At 41.4% G+C, this 13,064-nt stretch overlaps 1 protein-coding gene across 1 annotated transcript in view; it reads left to right on the plus strand.

Moving 5' to 3' along the window:
* The window catches only part of ttc6 (tetratricopeptide repeat domain 6), a 228,555-nt gene that overhangs the window by 66,727 nt on the left and 148,764 nt on the right, over positions 1-13,064 (plus strand). The window contains exons 8-9 of the mRNA XM_043698490.2: positions 3,509-3,610; positions 5,968-6,063. Coding sequence (XP_043554425.2) covers positions 3,509-3,610; positions 5,968-6,063 — 198 coding nt within the window. The remainder of the gene's footprint in view (positions 1-3,508; positions 3,611-5,967; positions 6,064-13,064) is intronic.

Raw genomic sequence — 13,064 nt, forward strand, 5'->3', positions numbered from 1 at the left:
GAGGATCCAGGTTTGAATCGCACTGTGGCAGATGATGAAATTTGAATTCAATAAAAATCTAGAATTAAAAGTTGAATGATGACCACAAACCCATTGTCAAAACTGGGGAGAGAATTGGGCCCCTCAAAGATCAGCATAGTGGCCTTTGTGTGGAGCTGCAGAAAATGGAGAAGATACTAAATGAGTATTTTGCATCAGGATTTACTGTGGAAAAGGATATGGAGGATATAGAATGTAGGGATATAAATGGTGACACCTTGTAAAATGTCCATAATACAGAGGAGGAAGTGCTGGAAGTCTTGAAATGCATAAAAGTGGATAAATCCACAGGACCCTAGAATTCTGTGGGAAGCTAGAGAAGTGATTGCTGGGCCTCTTGCTGAGATATTTGTATCATCGATAGTCACAGGTGAGGTGCCGGATGACTGGAGGTTGGCTAACGTGGTGCCACTGTTTAAGAAGGGTGGTAAGGACAAGCCAGGGAACTATAGACCAGTGAGCCTGACATCAGTGGTGGGCAAGTTGTTGGAGGGAATCCTGAGGGACAGGATGTACATGTGTTTGGAAAGACAAGGACTGATTAAAGATAGTTAACATGGCTTTGTGCATGGGAAATCATGTCTCATAAACTTGATTGTGTTTTTTGAAGAAGTTACAAAGAGGATTTATGAGAGCTGAGTGGTAGATGTGATCTACATGGACTTCAGAAAGGCATTCGACAAGGTACCCCATGGGAGACTGATTAGCAAGGTTAGATCTCATGGAATACAGGGAGAACTAGCCATTTGGATACAGAACTGGCTCAAAGATAGAAGACAGAGAATGGTGGTGGAGGCCTATGACCAGTGGAGTGCCACAAGGATTGGTGCTGGGTCCTCTACTTTTTGTCATTTACATAAATGATTTGGATGTGAGCATAAGAGGTACAGTTAGTAAGTTTGCAGATGACACCAAAATTGGAGGTGTAGTGGACAGCGAAGAGGGTTACCTCTGATTACAAAAGGATCTTGACCAGATAGGTCAATGGGCTGAGAAGTGGCAGATGGAGTTTAATTCAGATAAATGCGAGGTGCTGCACTTTGGAAAAGCAAATCTTAACAGGACTTATACACTTAATGGTAAGGTCCTAGAGAGTGTTGCTGAACAAAGAGACCTTGGAGTGCAGGTTCATAGCTCTTTGAAAGTGGAATCGGAGGTAGATAGGATAGTGAAGAAGGCGTTTGGTATGCTTTCTTTTATTGGTCAGAGTATTGAGTACAGGAATTGGGCAGCTGTACAGGGCATTGGTTAGGCCACTGTTGGAATATTGTGTGCAATTCTGGTCTCCTTCCTATTGGAAAGATGTTGTGAAACTTGAAAGGGTTCAGAAAAGATTTACAAGGATGTTGCCAGGGTTGGAGGATTTGAGCTATAGGGAGAGGCTGAACAGGCTGAGGCTGTTTTCCCTTGAGCGTCAGAGGTTGAGGGGTGACCTGAAAGAGGTTTACAAAATTATGAGGGGCATGGATAGGGTAAATAGACAAAGTCTTTTCCCTGGGGTCGGGGAGTCCAGAACTAGAGGGCATAAGTCTAGGGTGAGAGGGGAAAGATATAAAAGAGAACTAAGGGGCAACTTTTTCACACAGAGGGTGGTACGTGTATGGAATGAGCTGCCAGAGGAAGTGTTGGAGGCTGGTACAATTGCAACATTTAAAAGGCACTTGGATGGGCATATGAATAGGAAGGGCTTGGAGGGATATGGGCCGGGTGCTGGCAGGTGGGACTAGATTGGGTTGGGATATGTGTTCGACATGGACAGGTTGGACCGAAGGGTCTGTTTCCGTGCTGTACATCTCTATGACTCTATGACTCTATGACTACATTCAAATGAATGTGGCATCGAGGAGCTCTGACAAAATTAGAGTCAATGGGAATCAGGGAGATAATTTTCCACTGGCCAAAGCCATAATGAACCATAATGGTTGTAGTTGTTAGAGATCGGTTACTACAGCTCCGGGATATTGCTGCTGGAATTTCTTAGGATATAATATCCTCTGCCCAACCATCTCCAGTTACTTCATCAACAACCAAAGTGGATAAAGAGTGGAGCTGGAAAAAACACTGCAGGATCACGCAGCATCAGAGAAGGGGAGTCAATGTTTCAGGTCAGATCCCATGAAAGTTTCCTGAAGCATTGACTACCCTTCTCTTCTGATGCTGCTTGATCCTGCAGTGCTTTTCCCAGCTCCACTCTTTATCCACTCTGACTCATCAGCATCTGCAGTCCTCACTATCTCCCCATCAACAACCATCCCATCATAAAGTCAGAAGTGATGATGTTTGTTGATGATCACACAATATTCAGCATCATTTAGTTCTCTAGTTACTGAAGCAGTCAATATCCAAATGCATCAAGACTTAGATGATATCCACACCTGGGTTTACAGGTAGTAAGTAAATTTCATGCCTCATAAGTGCCAGCTAATAACCATCTCTACAAAGAGAGAATCCAACAATTGGTCCTTGACTTTTAGTTACATTACCATCACTGAAACTTCTACTATCAACACCATAGAGGTTACCATTGACCACAAACTGAACTGGACATGCCATATAAATATTATGGCTACAAGAGTTGGTCAAAGGTAAGGAATCCTGCAGCAAGTAACCCACTTCCTGACTCCCCAAAGCCTATCTATCATCGACAAGGCACAAGTTAGGACTGTCATAGGATACTCCCTACTTGCCTAGATGAGTGCATCTTCAACAACACTAAGAAGCCTAAAACCATCAGGAAAAGGTAGCTCATTTGGTTGGCACCATATTTGCAACCATTCACTTTCTCCATCACGTACTCTCAGGAGCAGCAGTATGCACCATCTACAAGATGGACTGCAGAAATTTGTCAAGGCTCCTTTGTCAGTCCCTTCCAAACGCATAACCACCACCATCTAGAATGACAAGGAGAGTAGATGGAACACCATCACCTTCCTGATCCTCTACAAGCCACTCACCACCCTGATTTGGAAATATATAATTGTTCTATTACTAGCACTGGGTCAAACGCCTGGAACTCCATCCCGAACAGCATTGTAGATGTAACTATGACAAATAGGTTGCAGTGGCTCAAGAAGGCAGCTCACCACCATTTTCTCAAGGGCAATTAGAGATCAGCAGTAAATGCTGGCCCAGTCAGCAGCACCCAAATCCCATAAACAAAAATAATGCAAAATGTTGGAGGTGTGAATATTTTTAAAATTGTGGTACAAAGGAATGTTGTAATTGGAAAACTACAATAACAAATAATAAATTATCATTGAAAAGGTATTATTTTAACATCTTAAGTCAACTAGATTATTTTGTTGCAAATAGTCATTATCTATCAACTTAATGAACATTGCTTCCATACTGTAGTTGCAGTTGAAATTACATGTTGAAGACATTGATTCATGTATCACTAACATTTAACAAATGAAGCTAAGATTTCAGCATATAATCCTGTTGAACAATCTTTTTCTCAACATTAAAGGATCACACAGCTTTCTGTGACTTTGACAAGGAAATATATCAATTGGATGAAGAGTATGACAGTGATGATGAGGAGGAAAGTTTGGAACACAAAGCTGCAATGGTATGAATCGCAAACAATTTTTTTTCCTTTCAAGTTTGACAAAACAAATCTAAGATCTCTGTTTCAGGAAGAAACAAGGTTGATATTCCTGACCTTTACATCAAGAGAATTGTTATTTTGGCAGGGCCAGATGTCAGGAAAGAGGATCGAGACTTGTTTAATTGGTCTCCCATCATTTTTCACATTGGCTTGAGATTTCAGGGCTTTCCCTATGGCCGGGAAGTAGTAAGACTTGCATCTGATCTTGTGGCTCCGCATCTGTTTGCAGTTGTCCATTCTCATTGGTGTGATGTAAATAGGTTCAGAGAAGTTTCTCTGGGTTTTCTGTTTCATCTTGGGCATTTTAGTGCAGGAATGCCATGTGAAGTTTATTATTTTACCCTATTTCTGCATCTCAACTAACTAGAGGATCTGTCGAGGCCCTGGAGCAGTTATGGTCTGGGTCATAATTGGTACATTTTTGTTCTTTTCTGGCAATGTTTTCAGTTCATGGAGTCTTTCTCATTGTTGCTATTCGTCTGTGATAAGTGTGTGTGATCTTGATCCCACTGAATAGCTGAAAAGCTATGGGGTAGACCATTTAGGACAGAGATGAGGAGAAACTTCTTCACCCAGAGAGTGATGGCTGTGTGGAATGCTCTGCCCCAGAGGACAGTGGAAGTCCAGTCTCTGGATTAATTTAAGAAAGAGTTGGATAGAGCTCTCAAGGATAGTGGAATCAAGGGTTATGGAGATAAGGCAGGAACAGGATACTGATTAAGGATGATCAGCCATGATCATATTGAATGGTGGTGCAGACTCGAAGGGCAGAATGACCTACTCCTGCATCTATTGTCAATTGTCTATTGTCTAATTATCTTTCCTATTCCTCATGCTGAAGGTGAGCCTGTGCCCAGCCCTTTGCCCCTCTGCACGCCCACCACACAAGTGCCAGGGAAAAGGTAGGGATCAAGGCTGACTTTATTTGGATTAAATACTAACCTTGCATTTACCTCTTATAGCATGCTCAGGGCTGGCCTTAGTGGAATTCATATGAAAGTGGGGTCCAAAAATGGGTTGCCTTTCAGTGTGCATTTTATTTCTCTTCCAATTTGCTTTGTGAATAGAATTTTGCGGAGGGGGAGGAGTAGGCTGGGTGTGTTTCTGCCTCACTCTCAGCACATATATTCAGCGTCGCATTCTCACCCATTCCTTTCCCTTCCTCATTCTGTCACTCATGGGAAAGTTGTCTGGTCAGCAATGGTCACATCAAATGAAAGAATAAAGAAAAAAGAGGAATTTCACTGAAACACAGTGGAATCATCAATGAATATCTCTACTTTTGACATTATGCTCTGGTCATTGATCAATCATCAGAAGATGGTTAGGCCTGCCAAGTGAAACCCCTACAGATAGAGCTGTTGTGATGCAGTGGTAGTGTCCCTACCTCTGGACCAGCAAATCTCACTGTTTAAATCCCACCCATGCCAGAGATGTGTAATAGCACCTTTGAATAGGTTGACTAAATGAGAAAAAAATGAAACTTCCACAGTGATGTCTACACCTGCAGTGATTGAGTCCCAAGAGTCGCAAGAAGAAAATGAGGACTGCAGAAGCTGGAGATCAGAGTCGAAAGTGTGGTGCTGGAAAAGCACAGCAGGCCAGGCAGCATCCAAGGAAGTGCTTATGCTTGAACGTCGATTCTCCTGCTCCTTGCTTGCTTCTTGACTTGCTGCGTTTTTCCAGCATCACGCTCTCAACACCCAAGAGCCACAACCTTCTTCCTTTGTGTTAGTTATGATTCTAGGCAGTGGAGTGCTTTCCTCCTGATTCCCATTGTCTTCAGATTTACTGTGGATCCTTGACACTATGAATGTTTACTTGATGTCAAGGCAGTATTCTCATCTTACTTTCAAACATCTGCTATTAATTTGTATCAAGTCCTGTTCACTGATCACTTCCCTACTACCTTCCCACCTGGCAATTACTTAATTTGAAAACCCTTTTCCCTTTTACACGTCAAACCTTGGCTCTGTCCTCCACTTCTGTAATCTGCTTTAGTCTTTCTCATTGATATATACATCATTCCAATCCTACCCTCTCTACATCCACAATTTTGATCACACTCTATTAGTGGGATTTCAACTCCCTAGACCTATCTCTGGAATGAAACATCTCTGTCCTCCTTTACCATATTCCTAAATATCTACATTAACTAAGTTCTTTAGTCCTTCCTTAGCCCTTCTCTGGCTCAATGAGCAAAACATTTTTAAGATTTCGAACAGAAAGTGCCTGAGGATATGGTTAGTGACACTACATAAATGTAAGTTATTGTTGTGGCCATTGTAAATAATTGTAAGTGATATGTTTTATTTCAGCAAAGAACACTTTTCAAAAAGCACAAATCATTACCAGATCTACGAGTATTTTCTTTTTATTCTTCCAGTGAGTCATTCACAAACAGTAACTTCCAGGTACATTCTCCAATTTGCAATGTCTTTGAGTAATTTATAAGCTTAAAGTAGAAATCTCAAGATAACTTACTTGTAAATAATCACCTATTTTGAATTATTTAATGTTCCAAAACACATTTCTAATGTATGTGTTAACAATGCCTAATCTTTGTTCAGATATTTTACAGATGTTGCTTTTTAGTTCTGGAGATTTAATGTTAATTGTAAGTACAGGGGAATAAAAGCCCTGGTTCATATCTGAAGGCTGGCAAACATTTAAAATTAAGATCATCACAATTCAGAACATAACTTGTTTACTGGGTAAAGTCAGAGTAAAGGATTATGAAATGGCAGGTGGTTGTACTTAGTTAAAGAACTTGAGGCATGATATCCATAGTTATTCCAGTGAAATAACAACGTTCTAAATCTAGATTCCCTTGATGAAGAAACATTTTGGAATTGTTAATTTGCATTTTAATCCAGAAACAGGTGTTGTGTGTCACATGGGTGGGACTTACTGAGTTTTGTTTGACCGAATTTCAGTTTTGTTGTGTCAGATTCATGACACCTGGCTTGCAATGATTTTTCTCACGTAATCCATGGCTCTACACCTTATTAACTTTGCATGTGGTTTCTATGGTGCCCTTCCAATGGAATCCAATGATAGGAGAGAATAAGGTTTTCACGGTTGCTGGGACCTTCCCGTACATGGTGTAGTATGCACACCATTTCAGACATTATGAGCCCCTTCACACATGGGTGCTGTATTGTTATCACAGAGAGCAAGTAGAAATGTATGTTAGCTTCCCACTTCACCCTGAGCTGATGGTGGACGGAGTGATGGAAAACAGGAAACTGCTTTATCCTGTAGCTTGTCAAAGGAGGCCATGTTACCAGATTTGACCAGTATGGATTGAGACTTTGGCCTAAGTCAGTGCCGTCTTCACAGTAAAGTGTAATGTACTCAAGTGGAGAAAAAAAGGTTAATGATCTTCTGTGCTCTGCAAGGCTACTTTGTCATTCACTGGAGTCACCACTAACTGTTCCTCCATTCATTTCAATTGTACTTAATCAACCCACCTTTGCATCAGTGCAGAATGAATTGTACTATGATCGGACCAAAACCTGTGATGGGTAGGTGGACGGGGTGGATATAGAGCTCTTTGTTTCATATGAAGAGAAAATATTCCAGCTGGCCGAAGAAGAGGACAGCTGCTCATGTGGAGAAGGAGACACCTCGCTGGGCAACCAAACCAATAAACCTCATTGTGTGGTATTGTGCTGCTCTCCCATTATCACCAGTGCCAACTCATCCTTAACCTACTTAAGTGTTGATCTCTCTTACACATCTAATTTCCTCTCTTCTCTTCGGCAGACACCTCTATCTTGAAAAGGCCAGCACCAGAGTCCTTTAGCTTCATCTTTTAGGAGGAAGCTACTGAATCCTCAGAGGATGCACCAGCAAGGCTTTCATTTGTGCACTCCACCAGCTCAGAGACTGACACTTTTGGTGTGTACTCTTTCTGGATTAGATTCAGGAGCACAATCTAGTGAGCACATCACTGACACATCTCTGCAGCTGGTTGAGGTAGAAATGCCTCAGGTAGATGACACTCAGAGAGCCAATGGAGACCAGCTTAGCTCGGGCAGAATATGATCTGTGATTTCTGCCATTCATGACTTTGTGAAATTGCATAGGTAGGCATAAGATCTGCAGGCAGTTTCATCAGAAGTAGGTGGTAAACTGGAACAAATGATGGAAAATAATGGTAGCAGTGACACCCTGGATACGTTTATGGTTTGAAGATTGTGAGATGCTACATTGGTCCCTTGCTGTTGGTTGAGCTGTTGGCTTAAAAATTCAGGATAGTTGGGCTGGAATGGCCACCCAGTTCTTCTGAGTGTAAGTCCTCCATAGCTGATGACACAGGTCAATGCTGATGGCTCAGATAACCTTGATCTGTGATTATACTGTCTTTTAGAGAGTGAAAGATAATGTCACTGAGGCCTCTCATCATTCTCTTCTGCCTTCTTGGTAAATATTCACTTGTTGCCTTTCTCTTTTAGGCATTGTAGAGCACTGCTTGAGCTTACTATTCTTGCAGGGTTTGCTGACATTGTTGAAATTACCCCCTCCTTCACATTTCCCTTACTTTTAAAGTAACAACGCAAACACTCCAGCCTTGGATCTATGAGCAGATAATTCATGGGGAATCTCAGAAAGGAAACATTATTTCTTTAATGGCACTCCTGAGCTTTCACATTAATCATTTTTCATGTTATGCTCTGACATGGTGTGCCATGCAAAGTTAGTCAATGTCATACCTTAATAAGGAGTTCTGAGGTATCAAAATCTTTCAAAGTATATGTTGCACAAGCTGTTTGCTCTAAACTAGAGAACTGGGATTCTGGTAGTGTTCTAATGTAATATCCTGCTACCTCCACCCAGAAAAAAAAGCATCCTTGCACATCATGGACCTTTGCAGACTTACAATTCAGTGTGTGAGTGTGGCAACTCGGAAGCGATGAAGCCCAAATGAGGTTTTTAAATTAGTGACTGATGATACTTGCTCAGCTGACATAACAAGGGCATAATTAGTGAGAACAATGATTACTTGAAGCCATAATTCTTGAAAAATGAATGACCTGGCAATGGAGGGAAATTTGATACCAAATGAGTGGTATTCACTGAATGAAGCATGGTTAATGCAATTGCTGCGAGCAGGAACCTTACATTCAAACAATATTACTCCACTATCGAAGATCTGGAGACTAAAACAGTCACTTAATCTGGTCACTCTGCATGCACTGGCAGTCATTTTGTGTAATTATTGCAGTGCTGGCATTGGATCAAAGATGGCAACACTTCAACTTCATGTCCTTGTCAGTGATTTGACGGTGCCTGCAAGATATTGCCCATATTCTCCACATTTCCCTTTTTGTTGCTGTTCCTGTGTACCTCTCTCCACTTTCATTCAGCCTTGTTTTATAACCCTTCACGTCTACAGTTTACACCCAAATGGCCATGGCTTTTCGATTTGCTATGCTCTTTATGGCTGCTTTCCCCAGGTAGAGGCTGGAGTCATAAAAAAATTGTGAAATTGCACTCTCTCAAAGGTCCCAGTCTGCTCTTATGATTTGAGATCCCACCCATCGATCTTGATCGCTCACTTATATTTCCATCCTCATGTCTATCTGTGTTCTATAGGTACCGTTCCCTCCATGTCTCCCTTGTTAGGTCCACACTCCCCACCAACCTCCTCTCCACACCTGGCACCTTCCCATGCTGCTGTAAGAGGTGTAAAACCTGCGCCCACACTTCCCCCTTCACCTTCATCCAAAACCCCAAATGATCATTCCAAATCTGGCAAGAATTTACTTGCATATCCTTGAACCTCATTTATAGCATCCATTGCTCTCGATGTGGTCTCCTCTACTTTGGAGAGACGGAGCGCAAACTCACGGAATGGTTCAGGGAACATCTCTGGTCCACAAGCACCAATCTATACTACCTTTCGGTGGTCATCCATTTCAACTCCCCCTCCCACACCCCTAAGGACACGTCCATTCTGGGCGTCCTCCACCGCCTAAACAAAGCCATCCGCAAACTGGAGAAAGAACACTTCATTTTCCACTTCAGGAGCCTACAACCACATGGCTTTAACATTGAATTCAGCAGTTTCCAAAACTCCCCACATCCCATCCCAACCCACATCCAACCCTCCGACTTGGCACCTCTTGACCTGACCTACCTGTCCATCTTTCTTTTCACCTATCCTCTCCACACTTCCCACTGACCTATTACAATCATCTCCTACCTGTTGCCATCCCTCCTAAATTTCCCCAGCCCCACCTCCGCCCCCCCCCCCCCCCCCCAGTTATTTCTCAGCCCCCTTCCTGATCCCCAGTCTTGATTAAGGGTTATGCCTGAAAAATTGACTCTCTTGCTCCTCGGATGCTGCCTGACCTGTTGAGTTTTCTCCAGTGCCGCACTTTATTGACCCTGCCCACTTTCACAGTAATCATTACCTTATCGTCCAAATCCAATGAAGCTTATCACTAGACTTGATTAACCCTAGAAATGTGACCGTGGCCTTAATCTCAGTTTCGATTTCATGACGGAAAAGCAGTAGGAAGAGTTACTTTAACTTGCTGTTCTTGAAAGAAGTCAACAGAAATCCTCACTAGCTTTCTAGCAAAGCAAGTGTTCATTGGAATTAGCTGGAATGTATGTATATATGTAAGAAGGCATTCATACAGGGGATTAGGGATCCATAAGAAGAGGTATTGAACTAAGAGTCTTACCTCCCAGAATAGCTGGAACTGAGGAAAATTAAAGTAAATTCCAAAAGACTGCAGCCTACTTTTTGGTGGGCTGATGGATTTAAATAGAGTTTTCATAAAATTTAAGAAAATTCTTGGGATGCATATGAAGCAAAACTGAGTGCTTAAACTCTGTGATTATATACCATATCATTAAGTTAATAATGCTAGTTTGTTTAAGTCTTCATATACAATAAAGTTTGGTTTTATTTAAAAATGTGAAAACTTATTGTATTGTTTCCATCAATTAAAATTAACTGGATCTCTCTTTAAATGAAATGGTCCCGAAAAGGATTATAGAATATGTCATACATGTTAGTTAATTATAAACACTGCATGTATTTTTCAAAATTATGTGCTCTTTTTAACTTTTTAAAACACATTTAATGTGGCAGTAAACATAGAACAATTTTGCTGTTGGAAAATAATTGGTGTTTCTATAATTACATTTTGAGTTCATAATTCAACAAACTGACAGGTGGGAGGCTTTCAAAAGTGTGATAATGAGAGTTCAAAGACATTATGTTCCTGTTAGAGTGAAGGGTAAGGCTGGGAAGAGTAGGAAATAATAAATGAACAAATAAACAAAGAATGATAGTGAGATCCTGGTAAAGAATAAGAAAGAGTTGTATATCATATGCAGAGAACTGGGATCAAATTAACCTCTTGAAGAGTATAAAGGGTGTAGAGGCATTTTTAAGACAGAAATTAGGAGGGCAAAAGAAAAGTGAGATGAGATAGCCTTGTGAGATAAGGTTAAGGATAATCCAAAGATAATTAAGTACATTAAGAGCAAAAGAGCAACTAGGGAGAGAATAAGGACCCTTAAACATCAACAGATCGTCCATGCATTTGAACCTCAGAAGATAGGAGAAATACTAAATGAATATTTTGCATGAGGTTTACTGTGGAAAAGGAAATGGAAGCTGGAATCAACATTGATGTTTTAAAAACAGTTCACATTACAGAAGAGGAAGAGCTGGAGGTCGTAGTAAGCATAAAAGTGGATAAATTTCTGGGACCTGATCAAGTGTAACCTCAGATACTGTGGCAAGTTAGCAAAGAAATTGTAAGGCCCCCAGCTTAGATAGGACCCTAGCATCATCTATTACCATGGATAAGATGCTGAAGGACTTAAGGGAGGTTAATTTTGGTGCCTTTATAAGAAAAGCTGTAAGGAGAAGCCTACGACCTATAGATCTGTGAGTCTGACATCGGTGGATAGGTTGTTGGAGATGATTCTGAAAGTTAGAGTTTACATGCATTTGGAGATGCATGGACTGATTAAGGATAGTCAGTATGGCTTTGTTTGGGGAGCTAAATAAAAAGAGTGATGAAGGCAGAGCGGTAGACTTTAATAAAGTCTTTGACAAGGTTCCCCAATTAGATTGATCAATAAAGTTAGATCACATGGGATTCAGGAGAGCTTGCAAATTGGATGCAATATTGGTTTGATGGTAGGAGACATAGGGTGGTGGTGGAGGGTTGTTTTTGGGACTGGAGGCCTGTGACCAGGAGTGTTCCATGGGGATAGATACTGGGTCCACATTTGTTCATTTATAGAAATTATTTGGATGAGAATATAGGAGACATAGTTAATAAGTTTGCAAATGACACCAAAATTGGTGTATAGTGGAAGGTGAAGAAGGTTATCTAAGATTACAAAGAAATCTTGATCAACTAGGTCGATAATCTGAGGAGGGGCAGCTGGAGTTTAGTTTGGATAAATGTGAATTATTGCATTTTAGTAAAACAAACAAGGGCATGATTTATGGAGTTCAACCTGGATAAATGCGAGGTGATGCATTTTGGAAGGTCAAATTTGAAAGCTGAGTACAGAATTAAGGATAGGATTCTTGGTAGTGTGGAGGAACAGAGGGATCTTGGGGTGCAGGTACATAGATACCTTAAAATGGCCACCCAAGTGGACAGGGTTGTTAAGAAAGCATATGGTGTTTTGGCTTTCATTAACAGGGGTATTGAGTTTAAGAGTCGTGAGATCTTGTTGCAGCTCTATAAAACTTTGGTTAGACCGCACTTGGAATACTGCGTCCAGTTCTGGTCGCCCTATTATAAAAAAGATGTGGATGCTTTGGAGCGGGTTCAGAGGAGGTTTACCAGGATGCTGCCTGGACTGGACAGCTTATCATATAAGGAAAGGTTGACTGAGCTCGGACTTTTTTCATTGGAGAAAAGGAGGAGAAGAGGGGACCTAATTGAGGTATACAAGGTAATGAGGGGCATAGATAGAGTCGATAGCCAGAGACTATTTCCCAGGGCAGAAATGACTAACACAAGGGGTCATAGTTTTAAGCTGGTTGGAGGAAAGTACAGAGGGGATGTCAGAGGCGGGTTCTTTACACAGAGAGTTGTGAGAGCATGGAATGCGTTGCCAGCAGCAGTTGTGGAGGCAGGGTCATTGGGGGCATTTAAGAGACTTCTTGACATACATATGGTCACAGAAATTTGAGGGTGCATAATGAGGATCAGTGGTCGGCACAACATCGTGGGCTGAAGGGCCTGTTCTGTGCTGTATTGTTCTATGTTCTATGTTCTATTTGTACAATTAATGGTAGGGCCCTGGAAGGTGATGTAGAATGAACAGACCGAGGGATTCAGGTACATAATTCTTTGAAGTTTGTATCACATGTAGACAGTGTGGTAATGAAGACATGTAAGTATGCTTGCTTCATTTCTCA

This window comes from Chiloscyllium plagiosum, unplaced genomic scaffold, assembly GCF_037043375.1.
Source record: "Chiloscyllium plagiosum isolate Xiang-an unplaced genomic scaffold, Cpla_swu_hap1 HiC_scaffold_8, whole genome shotgun sequence".
NCBI classification, from domain to species: Eukaryota; Metazoa; Chordata; class Chondrichthyes; order Orectolobiformes; family Hemiscylliidae; genus Chiloscyllium; species Chiloscyllium plagiosum.